Source organism: Muntiacus reevesi, chromosome 14 (genome assembly GCF_963930625.1).
Source record: "Muntiacus reevesi chromosome 14, mMunRee1.1, whole genome shotgun sequence".
NCBI lineage: Eukaryota > Metazoa > Chordata > Mammalia > Artiodactyla > Cervidae > Muntiacus > Muntiacus reevesi.
Window position 1 is genome coordinate 63,400,079 of NC_089262.1, and position 20,370 is coordinate 63,420,448.

Here is a 20,370-nt window from a genome sequence, read left to right on the forward strand (position 1 = left end):
AGGCTGGGGCAGAGGGGCAGCTGGAAACCCAGCCTGCTCAAGAACAGATCTAGGAACCAGCTCCTCAGAGCCTCCAACAACAAGCCAGAGACAAAACTATGCTGGGCTTCCCTGGGGGACCAGTGGTAAAGAATCCGCCTGCCAATGCAGGGGACATGGGTTCAGTCCCTGGTCTGGGAGGATCCCACATGTTGAGGGACAATTGAAGCCCGTGTGCCTCAACTACTGAGCCTGAGCTCTAGAGCCCGGGGGCCTCAACTACTGAAGCCTGTGCATCTGGAGCCTGTGCACTAAAATGGGAGAAGCCACTGCAATGAAAGCCATGCACCACAGCCAGCAAGTAGCCCCGCTGTCCACAAGGAGACGGAACCCGAGCGCAGCAATGACGATCCAGCACAGCCATAAATAAATAGTATTTTTTTTAAAGAGATAGCACTATGCCTGTTTTGCAGTTGATGAAATGAGGCTTGGAGGGGTCACCTTAGCCAGGGCCACACAGTTTTAGCAAGCAAAGGAGCTAGAATCTGATCCCTAAACCAGAATCCCAAAGAGCTTGATTTTATACAGGTTAATTCATTCTCTTGGTTTTGAAACAATTTTTTTTTTAAAGTGCTCCCTTTGGCAGCACATATACTAAAAAAACAAAAACAAACAAAAGCCCCCCACCCAGACACATAAAGGAGTGCAAAGTAGAAGGGGATGTTTCCTGTGGCTAACAACTCTGCGCTCACCCTGTCCCAGGTGACGCCTCCTGGGTAGCTGCAGGTCTCCATGCCTTGGATTGCCTGGGAGGTTACGTGGCCTCCAGCCCTCCCCGCATACCACTCTGCAGCCATCAGTCAAGGACATGGATAACAAGAGGCCAGCCCCCCTTGCTGCCAGGCGGGACAAACCATGACGTCATTCACACGCCACAGCTCCCCGTGGGATCAGGCTGCAATCAGACGTCAGCCGAACACACACCTCTGCCTGGCGTCTCACCTCCCTCACGCCCTTACAGGTTCCTCCTGGGAGCCCTCTCTCAACTCAATCACTGACAAAACATCTAGGCTTTGCTTCTTGGGAACCTGACCTCAGAGACACCCTACCCCTACCTCAACCTGGCTACTCCCTAGAGGTAAATTGTTGGCAGTTTCTTAAATGTAGTTTTTTTTTTGTTTTTTTTTTAAATGTAGTTTTTAATTCCCAGAAACCTCCAAGCGCATGCACGTGGCACGACACCCTCCCCACTAAAAGCAGGGAGGGAGAGGTTCCTGCTGCTCACTGTCCGCTTGCCATCCACCTGCCGTCCCGACTTACCTCACCATTTCCGCACACACCAGCACTGTCTACAGCTGGTGTCTTGCGGAGCAGAGGGGTGCTGGGAATACTCACATTCGCAGTGCAAGTTGGGGAGACTGATGTTCAGACTGACGTCAATCTTGCCCCCGCTGTCCTTGTCCGGGTCATCGACATACAGCTCGTTCACACTGCGGGAGACACATGCGGGAGCCTCGATGAGATGGGGGACTCATCCTGGCTGCAGGGGACAGCCAGGGACACTGCACTTGGTGACCGTGGCTCTGACGACCTGGACTCCCAGCTGGGGGAAGCCTGGGCCTGCCCGGGCTCAGGGGAGCTGGGCATCCCATATGTGGTTGTGGCTTAGTTGCGACGTCGTGTCCAACTTCTGTGACCCTGTGGATCGGAGCCCACCAGGCTCCTCTGTCCATGGGGTTTTCCAGGCTAGAATATTGGAGTGGATTGCCATTTCCTTCTCCAGGAGATCTTCCTGACCCAGGGACCGAACCCGGGTCTCCTGTGCTGTAGGCAGTCTCCTGCATTGCTGGTGGATTCTCCACCAAGGGAACCACTTTGGGAATTACAGCCCATCTCCATGGCACCCTCCAAATTCAGGCCTCACCACTCGGAAGGAGGGGAAGGGGACTGGACAGAATGATGGAAAGAGCATGGCTTTCAGAGTCAGATGATTCATTTTCCACTTGTGATCGTGCCACTTCTCTATGGAACTCAGGTAGATAACTTCACCTCTGTGAACCCATTGATTAAACAGGGGTACCCCCACCCACTGTTCATGGGGTGTCCTGAACACTTAAATGTGAAATCAGACCGTACTAGGGCTCAGGGCCTGACACCGACAGGCACACAGGTCCAGACTCCCTCCTCTCTGAGCTCCCCTGACCCGCTCAAGTTGGGGGTCTCTGGGCACTCATCCTCTCCCCAGCTCTCACAAGGCCCTGGGCCAGGCACCACCTCCAAGATGTGACTAGCACACAGGTCACCTTCCTGTGGCTGCTGTTACACATTATCACAAACCTAAAGGGTTAAAACAACACACATCTATTCTCATACTTCTGGAGGTCAGACGTCTGAGATGGGTCTGTGGGGCTGTACTTCTGGGGAGAATCCGTTTCCAGCTTCCAGAGGCCTGGGCTCCTGGCTCCTTCCTCCCCCTTCTGTGCCAGCCACAGGGGAGCTGCTCTTCTCTCTGATCTCCTCTGTCCCTCTTGTGAGGACTCTCGTGATTCCATCTGCCCGATAACGTCAGATCATCTCCTGTCTCCAGACCCTTGACGTAATCACATCTGTAAAGTTCCTTTTACCTTTGTAAGGTAACATACTTGCTGCTTTTGGGGACAGGGACCTGCGTGTCTGGGTGGGGCGGGGGAGGCACAGCGTGGGGCAGATCACTCCATGGACAGCTAGGCCTCCTTGCTGCGGGGACAACAGTACCACACTGGGACCTGCGAGCAAGATGCTAAATGTTCAGTGTGTGCTGACCTATTTGATCACCAGCTCTTCTTTTATTTAAAAGTGTTTACTTATTGATTTGGCTGCGCCAGGTCCTAGATGCAGCACTCGGGATATTTGATCTTTGTTGCAGCAGGTGGGATCTTCAGCTGTGGCATGAGAAACCTTAGTTGTGGCATGTGGGACTCAGTTCCCTGACCAGGGATTGAACCTGGGTGCCCTGCATTGGAAGCATGAAGTCTTAGCCACTGAACCCTTAAGGGAAATCCTTCAACAAATACTTTTTGAGCATGTACTACCTGTTAAGCACTAGAGAGAGTGAGGAATCAGATAGACAAGGTCCCTGCCTTCATTTACATTTGCTCCTCGGAAGAAAAGCTATGACAACCTAGACAGTGTATTAAAAAGCCAATTTGCCGACAAAAGCCCATATAGGCAAAGCTATGATTTTTCCAGTAGTCATGTACAGTCGGGAGAGTTGGACCGTAAAGAAGGCTGAGTGCCAAAGAACTGATGCTCTTGAACTGTGGTGCTGGAAAAGACTCTTGGGAGTCAAGGAGATCAAACCAGTCACTCCTAAAGGAAATCAACCCGGAATATTCATTGGAAGAACTGATGCTGAAGCTCCAATACTCTGGCCACCTGATCCAAAGAGCCTACTCATTGGAAAGGACCCTGATGTTGGGAAAGATAGAGGGCAGGAGGAGAAGGGGGCAACAGATGATGAGATGGCTGGATGGCATAGCTGGATGGCATCACCAACTCAATAGACATTAGTTTGAACAAATTCCAGGAGACAGTGAAGGACAGACTGGCATGTGGGCTCGCAGAGTCAGACACGACTTAGTAACTGAACCACCAACAACTGCCTTCACTGAGCTGAGACACTGTTTGCCTCCTAAATAAACACGTCACCCCAACTAAGATGACTGCTTTGATGGAACGCTTCGGGGTGCTGCAGGAGGGACTCACGGGGTGATGGACCCCTGGGGAGGGTGAGCTGGGAAGGTGTCTGAGGAGGTGAGAGATGAGGTCTGAAGGATGAGGAGGCTCTCCTGGCAAAGAGGGAGGGAGGGTCGTCGGGACAACCTGTGCAGAAACCTGGAAGAAGGGAGGGCAGGGGTCATTTGGGGAAATGCATGAAGGTCGCCATGGCTGCAAAGCAAAGGGAAATGGGCGTGGTGCAGTCGGAGAAGGGGCAGAGACCAGGTTAGGCGGGCACGAGGCTCCATGAGGCCTTCAGACTAGATCCCAAGCACAGCAGTGTGGTCTGGCTGGCACCTTGACAGGATCCGTCGGGCAGATTCGAGGATGCCCCAGGGGGTCCCCGTGCACCAGGGAGACCCGGGAGGCTGCTGCTGTGGTCAGAGGTGGCAGCCTGTAGCCAGTGTCCAGGAAGATGAAGAGGAGGGAGGGACGCAGGGTACCGGGCGTGGGGCAGCCAGGACTCGCCAATGGACAGGGTGTGGGGGTGGGTGGAGGGAGGCATGTTAGCAGATGGCCATGTTTCTTTCGGGAACCACGTGTTAGGCTGGGAGCCCCTGAGAGAGGGAGCCCAGGACTACTAGGGAAGGAAAAATACCAAGTTCCCTACGGCTGAGCCGAGCTCAAGGCCACTCGGAGATATCCTCGAGGAGGTGCTGAGTGGACACCAGGCGGCTGCAGCTGAAGCCCACCTCTGATTCCAGGTCACTCCCCAGTGAGACAGCACCAGCTCTAGAGACCAGCCTAATGGACAGTGCGCGAGGCAGCTGGGTTGTGGTTATTTTAAACATAAGTCAGGCCCTGTGGGTCCTGTCATTGGCTATAACATAAAGGACTGTTGGCTCCAAACAACTGGATTCTAAAGACAGCCTTGTGAATGATGACTTCTTTGGGAAAGAACGAGTCAGGCTGGGGCAAAGGCACTTCATTTTTACTAAGACCCTGTCTTTGTGTCCCTAGCTCCTAGTGTAATGTCGCTGATGCTCAATTAACGAGAAAAGGTAGGCTCGGAAAGATACCTGCGGCCTGTTTCCTTGGGAGTCACAGGACGTGCTCAGAGATGAGAGAGCAACAGAGCCAGCTTAGCCTTCTCTAAGCAGCCTGCAGCCCAGGGAGCCAGGAGAGGCCCAAACAGGTCTACACACATTCACGTTATCCCATCTGCTCCGGGGAAACACCCTGATCTCCATTTTATTCTCTTTTTGGGCCATGTCACGCGGCATGTGGAATCTTAGTTCCCTGACCTGTAACTCCTGAAGTGGAAGTGTGGAGTCCTAACCACTGGACCACCAGGGGGTCCTTGATTTCCGTTTCAGAACCAGGAAACTGAGGCTCAGAGAAGGTGAGCCCCTTCCCCAAAAAGAGTCAGTCAAGGTGGAGCCCCAAGTCAGGTCTGCCTTCCACCAGCCTCTTCAGGGCTCACACTGCCTGCCCTCCCTCCCGCCCTCAGCATCCAGGGTCAAAGGAGGAACTGAAGGGGCCTGGCCCTCTGAAGCCGCCAGGTGTGAGACAGAGGACGGGGCTGGGCTTGGCCCACGTGAGCGATCAGGAGGAACAAGTGAGCCACTGGCAGGGGAGCGATCAGGACCACGGAGCTTACGCTGGAGGAAGGCTAACTTGCTCACAGCCAAATGCTCCTTCTCAAGCCTTCAGCGCCCCATTTCTATAATTCACAGCCCCACAGGGTTGCTGAGTAACAAGATCTCTGGGTGATTAACAGAACATCACAGAGGAAGAGCCCTCCGCTTCCCTTCTCAGCTTCGTAAGACTCTTCCTTGAAGCGACTCACCTGGGAGACGGGGCCGCTGCCTGTCGCTGACGGCCTGTGGGATGATGTCACCCCCTGGCAATCCTCCGGAGGTGACCTCAGCGCAGAGCGAGGTGCAGCCCAGGTGTGGCGCCAAGGTGAGCTCACCCCTGAGGCTCCAGGAGGCCTCTCCCAGGGGCTGAAGTGCCGCCCCTGGACAAAGGGGCCGAAGGACTGGGGAGGGGCTGGGAAACTCACTGGCCTGAGAGCTGGGGGCCAGCCTGGTTACATAAGACTGGGGCTGGCTGCTCCCAGGCGCCTTCCTGAAGGGCCCAGGGCTGCAGGATAAACACGGCTCAGTCACCTGTCCGCCCGCTGATGAGGTCAGCACAGCCGCCTTTCACACCCAGGGAGAATGTTCCAGGGACCCTGGGCTGCTGCCACCGCCTGCCAGGCTGCAGGCCTGCCCCCAGCACCGATCACGGGCGCCTGCCAAGCCAAGCTAACCGCTACCGGCTAGACTGACTCCGACAGGCCACTCTATGTTACACGCGTACCTTGATAAAAAGAAGGAGAGAAAAAAGGAAAGGGAGGGAGAAAAGGAGAAAAAGAGGGCCGGCGGCTCCAGCGACTTCACAGGCGTGTTTGAGGGTCGGCGTAAAGCGGCGGGCTGCCCTGGACAAGCGGTGTGGGTCACTCCTGCGTCTGAGGGGCTGGCACAGAGCACAGGCCCTGCCGGGCAGAGACAGCAAGACTGCGCGACAGACCTCCAGGCTCCCGGGGTTCAGCTCCTAGCTCTGCCACCCACGGGCTGATCTTCTACAAGGGGCTTCCTTCTTCACCCACTGTTTTCCCAGATGGAAAACGGGGACACAACCTTAGAAAATCATACACGCCCAGTGAATGTCCACTACGCTTACTGTTAGCATCGTAATGTTCACTGAGTTCAAAGGCCCAGGGACAGCGACAGGATCCACTTCACAGCCTTGTTGAGAGGAATAAACGTGTGTGTGAGAGCGCGGCGGCCCCTGGCATTCTGCGGTGCTTAGTCGCTCAGTCGGGTCCGACTCTGAGACCCCACGGACTGTAACCCGCCAGGCCTCTCTGTCCATGAAATTTTCCAGACAAGAATACTAGAGTGGGTTGCCATGTCCTACCCCAGGGGATCTTCCCGCCCCAGGGATTTAACCCACACCTCCTACACTGGCAGGAGGATTCTTTACCACTGATCCACCTGGGAAGCCCTGGTATATTCTAAGGCCCGCACAAAAGCTGGCCTTGCTAATTCAAGGAGATGTCCCAGTTCTGGGTACCCAGCTGGTGCCAGGCACTACGCTGGGGCCTTTCACACATACTAGCTCGTTTAATACTCATGGCACACAAGCATTTAATAGGGGTTACTGTTCTCTTTTCACAAGGATGAAACTGGGCTCAGAGCAAGATAGATAAAGGACTGGCCAAGATCACACAGCTGGGAAACCAGAGGCAGAAGCTGAAGCTGGAGCCACTGGTGCCCAGAGCCATACTCTTTCTACCGCATTCCACTGGATGGGACGGATCAATGAAAGACCGAAAGGCAGGTGGCTCCCACGGAGGTCTGTGATGCAGGGGCCACCATCTTTCTGATGAACTCCAGACGCCCAACCCACCTCACCCCACCCCTGGCCCAAGCACCTCCCGGGCATGGAGGGGTAAGGGGTCCACTCCCTTTTGCCCCGCCCTTTGTCATCGCTCCCTTCGCCCCTTGGTGGGCTTCAGCATCTGCTCCCCGCCCCCAGCCCCGACAAGGGCTCCCTGAACCGGCAGCAGAAAACGCATGCTCACGACCTCTGCTGGGGTGAGGCACACGCCAGGTGGGGGACGCCGGACAGCATGGGGGTCAGTCAGTGAGCAGCGGCCACGTAGGGAGAGAGGAGGAGAGGGACTGGTGAGGTATGGGCAGGGGAGGGTAAGTGGAATGTTAACAGAGGGCCTTGAAATCCTAGGCTGAGACGTGAGTCCGATGACATCTACAGAAAACAATTTTATTTGCTTTTAGCAAAGTACTTGAATACTTCGGATTCCTGCCCAAAGTCGCTGACCTCCATGCTTAATCATTTGATTTAATGGAAACTTACACAGCAGTGAGGCTCGCAGTAAGCGCCTGGGGTGGGAGTGGTGGGAGAGGGATGGGGTTATGCAGGCAAGCTCTCTGGGACCCTGAGTTTGAAATCCTGACAGTTCCAGGGGCAAGTCCATCTATGACCTATTAGGCAGATGTCCAGAAAGCATCTTTTTTCAGTGGGAGTGGTGGGAGAGGGATGGGGTTATGCAGGCAAGCTCTCTGGGACCCTGAGTTTGAAATCCTGACAGTTCCAGGGGCAAGTCCATCTATGACCTACTAGGCAGATGTCCAGAAAGCATCTTTTTCCAGCCACCTAGTCCTGCCCCCGCCCCTTTCCCCACAGCCATCGCCCTGGGACCCTCAGCCCCTCTGTCCTGGGTCATCATTCAGCCCCTCTTACCAGGCCTTGGCCTCCAGGGTCACCTCGTCCCACACCCATCTTTGCAAGAGGTGATCTTTCCAAGGCACAAACCTGATCCCATCATTCTGCTCAGAAGCCTTCAGGCCTCCCACTGCTCCTCCAAGGGGCGACCATGGCTCTCTACCCAGCTTGGGCTCCCAATCCAGACCTCAGAGTGGGTAACCTGGGCTCCTAGGGAGCCATCCAACCCCTCCTCCTGGCCAAGCTACTGGCCACCCCACTAGGGGCCTGCGTGTGAGGATAAGGCCCAATTATTCAGGGGAATGCCCAAGTTCCAACTCGGTGGGCAAGGGCCGCCTGCCTGTGCAGCCACCTTGCCCCTAGAATGGAGCATGCAAGTATCTCAGGGAACAACTCCTACCAAAAAACAGGAGTTCCCACATCCCTGGGGCTCCAAAATGCTCTGAACAGAAAAGAGCAGGATACAGGGGCCTGGTACCAAGTCTAGGCTTTGCCCTCAGACAGGCCTGGACTGGTTCTCACTCAGATTGCTCACTAACATACCTCGCTGTGGTTTTAGCCTCCTGGTGCCTCAGTTTCCCCAGCTATAAAGTGAGACTGATGCCAACAGCTGTACTTGGCGCCAGGGGTTCTGCGACCATTAAGAGAGATGAGCATTGTAAAGTGCTGACTTAGGTGGCCAGCACATGGTCACCCACTATAATTCAAAACTGGAAAGTATGATGAGTTGTATTAAGCTATAATTGATCAATGGAGAGATCCAGTGACCACATTTTTTAAATTATAAATCCTCATCAAGTTAATAATGGAGAGGAGCCAGAGCCTGGGCAGTCAAAGGCTGGAATGTACTGTGGCCGTGTCCTCTGAGGACAGGGTGCCATTCCCCTGCGAACACAGAGCCTCCGGGCACCCCACAGGGCCGCTTTCCCACGGATAATTAATGGCCAGGTCAAAGTCCAACCACGCAGACAAACAGGTCTCCCTCTCCACCGGGCTGGGCCAGAATAACCTCTTAAGTCACTGATAACCACAGGCCAGTGCTGGAGCGATGTTGATCCACCAGCGGTGACCTCATCTCCTTGGGTTACAATTTCATGGTGGGGAATGGGGAGGCTGATCCGCTGTGGTCACCAAGCTGCCAGGGAGGGCCAGCCATCCCGCAAAGGAAAAGAACTGTGACCCCTAGTCCTTCCGGGACCAGCAGGGCTTCCTGGGTGCCGGGGCAGTCAGAGAAGCTTCTGAGAGAGGAAGGACCCCAAGGCACAACTCCTACTCCTCTGGAATGTTCCGTGGAGTCCTCGCCCCTGAGAACGCCCTCTGGGCAGCTCCTGCTCCTTGGGCACGAGGCCAGAGAGAAAGGAGGCACTAGGGTCACTGCATCATCATGGACGGAGCCTCTGGCCCCGATAGGCCTCTCCTCTTATGGCCCTGCCCTCCCTCTCTCCCCGCGGGCGGTGCTCATTAGCCCAGAACTGGACGCAAGGCAAGCACTGAGCGAATGGGCCCTCGGGTTTAGATTCTGCCCCTCACCCCTCATGTTTCCTCCTGTCCAGGGACGTGGTGGGGCCAGAGTGTCCAGCATGCCCCCAGGAGCCAAGAAGAGGACGTCCCGGAAAGGGGACCGGGCCAGAGTGGTGGGGGCCCCGCTCCGGTAAGCGGGCGAGCTGGCCGGCTTGCACACGGCCGCAGGTTCCTCCTGCCGCAGTCACCGGCTCTGACGACCAAACGCACCTGCTGGGCGCCCTACCTCACTATGGGCAAAGCGGACGATCAGCTGAAGGAACTGCCCCTCAGGATTTTGGCAGAAGGCGCGGGAGGCCTGTTCTTAACCCAAGGGAAGGGACAAAGAAACGAACAGTCACGAGCACTCCTTACACACACTGCTTTTTTCTGTTACACAGGGAAGAAATATGAAATGAATAAATGCCTGAAGGGATATGGATCTACTGATATTAAAGCACATAAGGCACTATATTAAGCTCCTTGTAGGTAAATAATCTTGCTAAAATCTCAAGAAACACCACATACCTTCCTTATCTCCCATCCTGCTTTTTTCTTCAGAGCCCTTATCACTGACTGACACATTCTTTTTTTTTTTTTGCCTGTTGACCGTCTGTATCCACTGCCTGCATCTTTGACTCCTCTTGAGCATGCAGCCACACAGGAGTGAGCCAGGCAGACCTAACCCCAGACTTCTGGGGTCAGGACCAAGGGTGATCCGCACTGATCCACAGCAGTGCACAGCGGCCACCTGCTCCACATTCTGCTCTACCTTTCGCTCACTTTGCTCTATCCACACCCGCTCTCTATACGCACACTGGGAAACCCCTGCCTCAGGGCCTTTGCACTTGCCAGCATCCCTGCCTGCAATACGTAAAGCCTTGCACCTGGCACCTGGGACACGGTCAGGGCTGCCTCCTGCCACGTGGGGATCCCTTCTCACCTCATCTAGAACATGAGCAGTCTGCACAGCAGCCCCTGTCCCAGGGAGTGGGGTGTGCCTGGCACGCAGTAGATCCTTCGTAACGCCAGCAGGTCTCAATTTCTGGCTGCTCTCCCTGCTTCTACCTCCAAATCATGATGGGATGATCCGTGAAATATCCAGTGGCCCAAAGATACACACTTGGCTAGGACGGAGTCCGTTCTGGGGGGAACAAAGTGCTCTGTCTGACCCCTGCCTGGTCAAGGAGCCATGTCTTAGGAAGGAGACAAGCTCCTTGAGCCTGGAAGGGTGCCTGGATTCTGGTGCGCCCTCCCCTGTTGGGCCAGCAACACCAGGACCCAGAGAGGGGTGGCACTTTGTCCAGCATCACAAAGCAGCTGGCCTGACCCCGGATCTCCCACGGCCTCGTCCAGTCTTTCCACTACTTCATGTGGCCCTGGGGCTGTGGTGCCATCAGGGCTACCAACAGCATCAGAGAGACAAGGAAGACAAAGTCTCCCACATCAGAGGAGGGCAGAAAGCTATATTCAGAAGCGAGTTGTGGCGGAGGGGTGGGGGGAGAGGCGGGACCGTGGGGAGGTCACCTGGCCTCTCTGAGGCTCAGTTTCCTCATCTGTAAAGGGGGACAACTGCATCCCAGGGATGTCTGCAGATGAACAGCAGGGACGGCTGCACCAAGGACCATTCTGGGCTGTGCAGCTATGCTTCCCCGTCTCCTACTGTCTTGTGGCTGACGGGGAGGCACAGGACACCAGGCAATTCCATGAGTGAAAAAGAGAATTCCAGTGTTGGACAGGTGAGTGGGTGGCCACAGCCCACCCCCGTGATGACTTTCTGGGTCGTAAACATTGAAATGAAGAGGTCTAGAAGCCAGAGGTTAAGGCAGGAAGCTTCTGGGTCTAATTCATCTTGGAGGGGCATCTGATGAGGCCGTGACTGAATAATTCCAATGGCATTCGATGTTACACAGGCCCCAGAGGATTTACTGGGTTATCTAGACAACAGATGATTCTAGGAATCCGGGATGCATTCACAATGCGTCAATCACTGCCAGGAAGCCCACGCGGACTCCTCATGCAGTGTGGGCTCAGGACAGGGGAGGGGACGTGGTGGAGCGGCTGCCCTCTGATGTCAGAGCCTTGCCTCCACGTGGGTAGAGAGCTGCCCTCTTTTTTTCCTCTGAATTCTTCCAGCTCTAACATCAAATGACCCTGTGATGACTCAGAGGGAAAAAAGCCCACTGGCCAAACGCAGAGACGGCAAACATGAGCAAATGATTTCTGCTCCTCTGCGGACCCAGGAGGCACCATCCAGACCCCAGAAGGAAATCAAAGTTTTCTCTTCGGCTTCAACAAAGCGACATTAGTTTTCACTCTGGCTTTAAAACTCTTTAGGAAACAGAGGAGGAACTGATGCCACAGGCTTTGACACCGGGAAGCAGAAGGTTCGGAGGTTTCTCTCCTTTGTCAAGCCCCTCCCTCTTCTTGTCTGGGGTCCCCGGGACCTCTGGAATGACCCCCCCCGGGGGGGATATAACTTACATTTCTGTGGTTATGAATCCGGTGAGCTCCGAGAGGAAGAGGAAGAGGATGAAGAGGCAGCAGCAGATGGAGACTGAAAGAAACGACATAGATGCCCAGTTAAGCGGTGCTGGGCGCCGACAGGAGGGGGCCCCACCCGCCCGCAGACAGAAGCTGCCTACAGGGAGGGGGACAGAGGCCCACAGGTCCCCCCAGAGCCCCTTCCACCTCTCGGCCCACACGTGAAGCAGCCCCCCTCCCACAAAGGGAGGCCACCTCCGGCTGATCTGACCCTCCCGTGGGGACAGAGGCCCCGATTTGGGCAGATCCTCCAAGGCAGCGGCCCCCAACCTTTCCGGCGCCAGCGACTGATTCCATGGAAGACAGTTTTTCCGTGGAGGGGGATGGGTGGGAGTGGAGAGAGGGGTCAGGCAGTAAGGCAAGAGATGGGGAGCGGCGGATGGCGCTTCCGTCCTCACCCGCCGCTTCCTTCCTGCAGTGCAGCCTGGTTTCCTACGGGCCAAGGGCCAGTGCCAGTCCTCGGAGGGGCCAGCCCAGCTTCTTTCCACAAGAACATTTTAACACAGACATCAGTTACAAAATGACAGCTGCAAATCAGTGGCCCACAGATGTGTTCTGTTCGGCTCAACGGATGTACGTAGTAACACTCGGAGGGACTTCCCTGGTGGTTCAGTGGTAAAGAATCCACCTTCCGATGCAGGGGATGCAGGTTCGATCACTGGTCCAGGATCTAAGATCTCACGTGACGTGGGAAAACGAAGCCCACACACTGTAACAGGGGAAAGCCTGTGCGCCCCAGTGAAGACCCACCGCAGCCAAAATAACAGCAAACCAAGAAAAAACCTTGGCCTCGACATCGAACAATGTGGAGATGTCACATTACAGCCCAGATTTCTGGCTGTTCCGGAACAATCGAGCTCTGTTCCCACGAGGGGGTGGTCTGAGCTCGCCAGTTTGCCTCAGGCCTCAGCATTCCCTCCTGCCACCCAGATTCCAAGGCTGAGGCAGGGTGTCCACTGCCATCTCTCCCTGCCTGCTGTGGGCTCATCAACGGGCCCGAGTTCCCACCAGAGGTGAGAACTGAGGACACCCAGAGCCGCGCTTCCAGAGAAGGCTCTCCGTGGGGGTGACCAAGGGTCCTACGAGTCTGAAACGCAGGGAGTGGGATGGAGCGCCAGGGTCGTCCCACGTCACTCATGTTTGTCTCGCCTGCCTGGCCCCCGGGGAGGCTGGGACCTGTGACCCTGCGGTCACTCCTTGGGGCAGGACGTAACAAGCACCCCTGGGGCTGGCCCTCAATTCTTCTCCAGCCCCAACTCCCAGCAGCGTCCCCAGGCCATGCACTGGCCCCTAAATGTGAGGACCCTCTGTCTGGAAGGTACCTCCTCCTTGGTCACCATCTCTGCCGGGAGAACGCCTACTCATCCTCCCAGGTTGAAGCCCAACTCAAATGTCCCTTCTGGTGGGAAGCTCCTCCAGCCCTTGGAGGTGGAACTGGTCCCTCCTTCCTCTATGCTACCAGCCTCCATTTGAACACCTTCCACATGTTACTCATTATCTGCAGCCCTGCCTCTCACTAGTTTGATAACTCGGAAGGCAAAAACTCCACAACTCCAGTGTCTGGCCTGGGACTGGGTGTAGAGAAGGTGATAACAGGTTTTGTGGAAGGCAGGGAGGCAACCCCCAAAATATAGAACACGGGCTCAGTGCGCCTCATCAGAGTGAATCACAGAGATGTGTCATGGGCAAGGGCTGCCACAGTGTGCCTGCTACTCACGTGCTGTGTGTCTCTGGGCAAATTACTCAACCTCTCTCGCTGTTTCTTCATCTGCAAAACAGCACCGGTAGTAACACCTGCCTTACGGGACTGCTTGAGAATTTCCACAACACAGACACGGCTTCAAACGGTGCCTGGCAGGTGATAACGGTGCGAGCATTAGCTCATTTTAGGATCTTCATCAGGGAGACCCTGGTGGGTTTGCTGCTTTCAGGAAGGTGATTTGACAAATGGGTTGACCCTCAGTTTCCCACTAAGGAAAAAAGTTCTCAGAGGTCAGTCCCACCTACTACACTCTCGACAGCCAGCACCAGGTGGACCAAGCCATCCTGATGGATGCTGAAGCCAGGCCTTAATCATCAGAAGCATCATGACTACTGCATCATCTGTTCATGGCAAAACGAACAGGCAAAGATGTGTTCGGAGGGAAGAAGGTGTAGAACAAGTGTCTGAGGGGTCCCTAACACATGTCATGTTGTGGGAACGTTAACAGACACATATCACGTCACGCTGCCATGTGACAGAGGGCGCAAGCCCTCGCAGAGGGTGTAAAAAGGAAGGCTCAGAGAGCGGAAGACTCTGACCCCGAACACACCGGGTGGCAGGCAGGGGCAGGGTGGGGGGCTGAAACCCGACCGTTCTGGAGCCAGTGCCCTAAGAAAAGGACCCTGAGATCTCAGACCCCAAGAGCAGGATGGCACAGGGACACCCCAGAGTGCCCACCAAGCCCCAGACCCACACCCAGACACAGGGCAAGAAAAATCATCAATCTGCAGAAAAAGGCACACCATGTGAGTCTGCTTCTCACTCCCGACCCACAGCCCCTGCCCAGCAGTGCTGCCCTTACAGTCCTGTGTCCTGCCTTGAGCATCTGAGTTTTTCCTCTAAGCAAAGAGCACAATGTCCACAGGCTTTGGGCATGCAGCAATCTACATCCAGGCAGGAGTCACATCAGCTTATACAGAGTGGCCACGTGGCTTGTTTTCCTGGCACAGAAATTAACGTCAAATGTCTTCTCCAGCTGCTGAACTAATCCACTGCAGGAGACCAGCTGGCAATCCAAATTTCCCAGACTCACAGCCTTCCCCTTCTTACCTGCAAATAAGCCACTGCAGCTATGATGCCTCCTGATATAAAAAGAAAAAAACAAAAAAGCACCCAGCCAGCACGGCAAAGCACCCTTCACCTGCAACCTCGCACCTTTTCTGACACACGTTTCAGTCATTTTCACCCCTTCCATCCCACCTTCAAGCCCCAGAAGACAATTGGTTGCTATAATGATGAACAGGCACAGACTTGGGAGGTGATTTTGAAGGTCAATGCCGACTTAGATGAATCCAAATTTTCTAGCTGCCTTCCTTGACCCAAGCCTGCAGATGGCCCAGGCTTGGACCCAGCAAGGGGGTGAGTGCAGTTTGTTCAGCTGAACCCCAGCAGCCCAGGCTGAGGGTCCACTGTCCCTACACTGTTTTCAGACTGGCAGGACAGACAACAGCTCAGCACCACTGGGGCCTCGGGGCCCAGCGTAGCGCCTGGCTCAGAGAAGGCAGGAAATAAATATCTGAGCAGGTGAGCGAATGAGTGAAAAACATGGAGACAGGTAGGAAGCGTTTCTACCAGAAAAGCCTTCTGATACTGAAGGGTTTTTCAATCCATGTTTGGGCAAGATGCTCAGGCACTCCGACTCCAGACTTCTTCTGAAACTGACTCAGGCACGGGACAGTAGGAATGTGATCCCAGATGGATGCTCACTCCTGGAGACCCGGTAGAACCAGCAAAGGGGGCACTGGACCCAAGACCCCAGACACCAGCAAGTTGAGGGATTTGTTCAAGGCCACACAGCCGAGGCAAAATTCAAACCTCGACCTCTGAGTCTCCAGCACCCTTGCTGCTGCCTTCGGTTATTAATAGCACTAAGAGTGACGTCAGGAAATGGTGTGTTTCTGTGCCTGCCCTCCTGCTCAGCCATGCGCTCTTCAAGGACAATGACCGAAGCCCATTCATCAATGTGGTCCCAGGACTTGGCACAGGGCCCAGCCCCAGACCTGGTGGATAAATATTTGCTCACTCAATGGTCGGTAAGGGCTGGCTTCCCACGCTCACGCCTTTCCTCCCATGCAAGGAAACTTGCCCTCTTGCACACTGCGCTCCAGCCTGCAGAACAGACCACGTCCCCTGAGGGTCATTTGGCAGGACCTTCTACATTTTACAATGCACATGTCCTGTGACCCGGTAATTCCTCTTCTAGGAAGATTACCTTACAGAAATAACCATACAAGGATACAAAAACACATGGACAAGGCTGTCTGTGATAGCAACAAGCTGGGATCAGAACGCCCGCCCTCAGGAGGCTGGCTACGAGAACTGTGGGGCGGTGGATGATGGAACACAACACAGCTGGGAAGAAGCACGTGGTGGCCGTCGACAGGCTGGTCTGAAAGGCATGCAGGAAAGCAGCTGCAAAAGGGCAGGGAGGGATGGCGTGTCTAGACGCTCTGCCTGGAGAGAGCAGGTAAAATGATGTTGCAGCTATTTCAAAGCCTGAATATGCTTTTGTTTTTGTTTTTTAATTATAGGACACAGACCTGATTGTTAAACATATTTGACAAGGGAGAGGACTGCAGAACCTGCAAAGAAATGGTCTGAGCTCTTGGTTGCTTACAGGAAGAAGACAGGAAACCTCATTGGAATTTTGTGACCAAGGTTCACAAATTAATTGAATGGCTAGATGAACAAGCCCCTTTCTTCATGTCCCCCAATACCTTTCTTTTCCTTGAGGATCAAGGCACAAAGTGCCACAGCTCCTACAGTCACTGATCCTTATGGGCCACGGGCTCCAGGAGGACAGTATGAGAAAAGGCGTGTGGTCCAAGCGTGGAGGGTTTGGCATGTGTCCTACGCTTGACAGGTGTGGTCACATTTAATCCTCAGATCAGAAAGCTGAGGCTCAGAGGCTGCACCGACTTTCCCAAGGTCACCCGGCTGCTAAACGGGAGGATGAGCCCAGCTCTGCCAGACCCGAAGCCTGCCGCCAGACTGCTCTGTCCTCTTCTCCAGGCACGGGGACGTCCAGGCTTCAGAAGGCACCTGCAGCTTGGATGACCGAAGCTGGAGGGAGGGAGAGCGAGGCAGGGCCGGTCGGGCTGCAGGGAGTCCCCTAGGTCATCGCCGACCTGACAGCAGCCTGTCCTGGGAGGCCCTGCTCAGGGGGCTGGCCATGGGGAGGGTCCCTCTCCCACACCAAGAGCTGGAGAGGAGAGGGTGGGTAGAGGGAGGCCCACCTCCGGCAAGTTGTGAAACTTCATACAAGTCGCTTCACTTCTCTGAGTCCATTTTCTCACTGGGAAAACGCGGGTAGAGCATTCCTGCTTGCAAGCTGCTTTTGGTTTGTTTTTATTTAAAATAAACTTTATCGCAGAGTAATAATAGAACACAAAAATAGCACAGGCAGTTCCCATACACTCTTCATTCAGTTCCCCTTTGTTAACACCTTATATAACGCTGGTATGATGGTCAAATTGAAGAAATTAACACTGTACAACTGCTGACTAAGCTACAGATTTATTAGATCACTAATTTCCCCACTGGTGCCCATTTTCTGTTCCAGGACCAGGCCTGGGATCCCATTTTGCCATTCGTGATCGTGTCCTTAGTCTCAAATCTGTGACGGTCCCTCAAGTCTTTTCTTGGTTCTCAAGACCTTGCCACTTTTGAAGAGTGCCGGCCAAGTGCCCTGCAGAGGGTCCCCCAGGCTGGATTTGGGGAGGGGGTTGCTGCGTTCCCGTGACTGCACCGGGTTGTGGTTTGGGGGGAGGATCCCACGGAGGTGAGCTGCTCTTCCCATCACACCCCACAGTGGGGGTGGGATGGATGGCATCCACGTGACTGCTCTCTCACTGGCTGATGCTAACCTTCGTTACTCAATCCTGGGGCCACCTCTGGATGTCTCCATCACAGTCACTATTTCCTTTCCATTCTGTCCTCTTGAATAGCGCGTCACTAGCCCACACTCCAGGAAAGGAGAGTTGATTTGTACCTCGCGGAAGGGGATATACTCATATATATCATTTAGAATTCCTCTATAAGGAAGATCCATCCTTTCTCCCCCATTATTTAGATCACTCCAGACTCATGGACCTTTTTCTTAATTCTTTGATAATAAGCCAATAGTGTTATTATTTTTATTTCCTTTATTTATGGCTATGCTGGGTCTTCATTGTTGCACACAGGCTTTCTCTTGTTGCAAGGAGTGGTGGCTACTCTTTAGTTGCAGTGCAAAGGCTTCTCAATGCAGTGCCTTCTCTTTAGCTTTGGCTCGCGGGCTCCGTAGTTGAGGTGCATGGGCTTGGTTGCTCCGTAGCATGCGGAATGATTCCAGACCAGGTATCGAGCCCATGTCCCCTGCATTGGCAGGCAGATTCTTAACCCCTGGATCAGCAGGGAAGTCCATACCGTTACTGATTGTGTTACTCAAACTGCCCCAGGTGGGGCGTTGCCCTCTTTCAGGTTGGCTCCTGGGGCCTGGTGACATGCTCCCACCCTTTTTTCCCCTCTGTGCACTTTTTTTGCTTTCCTACACAAGGAGTCCAGGTTTATTTTGTACACTTCTTGCCCCAGTCCTGCTCTCAGCCATTTCTCCCAGGAGCCTGGATCCTTTTAGTGAAGACTGGCAGTCAGAAACTGAAATCTGTGAGAGATTATTACTTTTTTAAAGGGATAGAAACATCTTTAGATCAAAACTTCACATAGTCCAAAAGGTGTGGAGAGAAAAGTCGGCCTTCCTCCAACCCCCAGGCCCCACTTCCCCTCCCAGGGGCAGCCACCCTTGATGATTTCTGGTGTCCCCTTCCAGAAACAGGCGATGCTATGCTTTGTGGGGTTACAGTGAGGGCACAGCTGGGCTGAAGCACTGACTAGATACGGGGCCCGGCAAGATGCCCATCCTTCCTTCCGCCTGCCTGTCTCCCCATCTCCCCTCCCCGGCCCAGCGTTTCTGCAGAGGGTGGGTGGTACAGGCAGGGTGGGGCGCAAAGGGGCTACTCACTGATGGCCCCGGTGTACGTCGGCTGTGTGAGGTCCTTGGGCACCTTCCTATAGATGTCAAACCTGCAGAGAGCAAAGCGGATGGGGTGAGGCGGGCGCAGGGTACAGGTGCCAGGCAGTGGGGGGAACAGGGCTGGCTGGGGTCCCCCACAGGGCAGCAGCGGCCGTCCTTCCCAGAACCAGCTCCTCCAAGAGGCCTGAAGGGCCCCCCGGCCCCCTCACCTCCCTCGTCTCAACTTATCAGCCCCAGGCAGATGGCCGGGCCCCATCACATGGCTATGGCTCTTGGCTGGTCTTGCCCCCATCAGAGTGTGCCCCCCGCCAGGGCTGGGACTCCTTCCATGTTGTCCCAGCTGCACCCCGGCCTCTCTCTCGCCTGGGCCTGGGGCACAGCACGTCCTCAGCAAGCGTCGGGGAATAAACTGAGCCCCAGTGCTGACGCCCAGGGAACAGGGGAATGCAGTCTTTCCTGCGTTCTCTGACGGCACTGCCTTCTCGCCTGGCGTCACCTCTCCGCCCCCTCTTCCCCTTCCTGCCTCCACCTCCTCCTGTTTCCACTCCCCCCTTCCCGGGCTCCTGTGACCTTCTGGTAGAGTCTCCTGAACTCCAAGGCAGGAGTTTAACAGAAAATGCTGCCTGGGGCCGACATCAGCTCGTGATAGCGCTGGGTACTGCAACTATGGGTTTCTGCCCAGAGGCAGAGCACGTGCCTTTCTTTCATGGGGATCCCACCAGAGCAGACGGGAGTTGGGGGGGTGAAACTCTGGGGACTCTAGTGTCAGGGAGACACAGCCAGTTGTTTTTAAGAGTTCAGGCCCTCCCTAGAATCAGAGGTGCCCTGGTTTCAAATCTTGGCTGGTCTTCTTCCTTGCTATGTGATGTCAAGCAAATGATGTCAGCTCTCTGAGCCTCAGTTTCCTTTTCTGTAAAAATGGGGCTGCGACCACGAGAACCCGCTCAGCCACCGAGAGGAATAAGGGAAAGAAAGTCTGCAGAGGCGCTGACACGCAGCACTCCCAGGGGACATGCTTCGGGCACTTAGTTTCCCCCGCTTCTGCGGGGAGAGGCTGGCTGCTCCATCCCCCAGGGCTAACGGGCTGATGGGCTGCCAGATGGTTCCTCTTGGGTGATTGGGAAACAAGCTTAGTGCCCTGCCAATCCCAGTGCAATGACTTAGAAATCTTGCCTAAGACTGCATACTTAGAGTCCTGGGCACTCACTCTAATTACACGTGAAAGGTGCTTGGTTTCCCAAGACCTAGAGGGAGAAAGGACTTCCCTGGTGGCTCAGACAGTAAAGCGTCTGCTTACAATGTGGGAGACCCAGGTTCAATCCCTGGGTCGGGAAGGTCCCCTGGAGAAGGAAATGGCAACCCACTCCAGTATTCTTGCCTGGAAAATCCCATGGACGGGGGAGCCTGGGTAAGCCACAGTCCATGGTGTCACAAAGAGTCGGAGATTTCACTTCAGAGGGAGAAAACACCCCTGCGGGCTGCAGAGCTAAAAGGTATCACTTTGTCTCCTACTTTGCTCAGCCACCAGTCACGGGTGCGTAGGCCCCAGAGGGCACTAAAAACTGCGGCTGGTGTCCTCAGGAGG

At 54.8% G+C, this 20,370-nt stretch overlaps 1 protein-coding gene across 2 annotated transcripts in view; it reads right to left on the reverse strand.

Annotated features, from left to right (window-relative positions):
* Positions 1 to 20,370, reverse strand: part of ERGIC1 (endoplasmic reticulum-golgi intermediate compartment 1) — a 112,246-nt gene that overhangs the window by 39,818 nt on the left and 52,058 nt on the right. Inside the window, exons 1-4 of one of the 2 annotated variants that reach the window (XM_065905763.1) lie at positions 18,995 to 19,056; positions 18,774 to 18,835; positions 11,953 to 12,025; positions 1,375 to 1,469 (exon numbers count right to left, since the gene is read on the reverse strand). In XM_065905763.1, the coding sequence (XP_065761835.1) occupies positions 1,375 to 1,469; positions 11,953 to 12,025; positions 18,774 to 18,835; positions 18,995 to 19,041 (277 nt within the window). In that variant the 5' untranslated portion in view covers positions 19,042 to 19,056. Of the gene's footprint in view, positions 1 to 1,374; positions 1,470 to 11,952; positions 12,026 to 18,773; positions 18,836 to 18,994; positions 19,057 to 20,370 lie in introns of those variants that run through there. The other variant, XM_065905764.1, reaches the window with a different exon arrangement.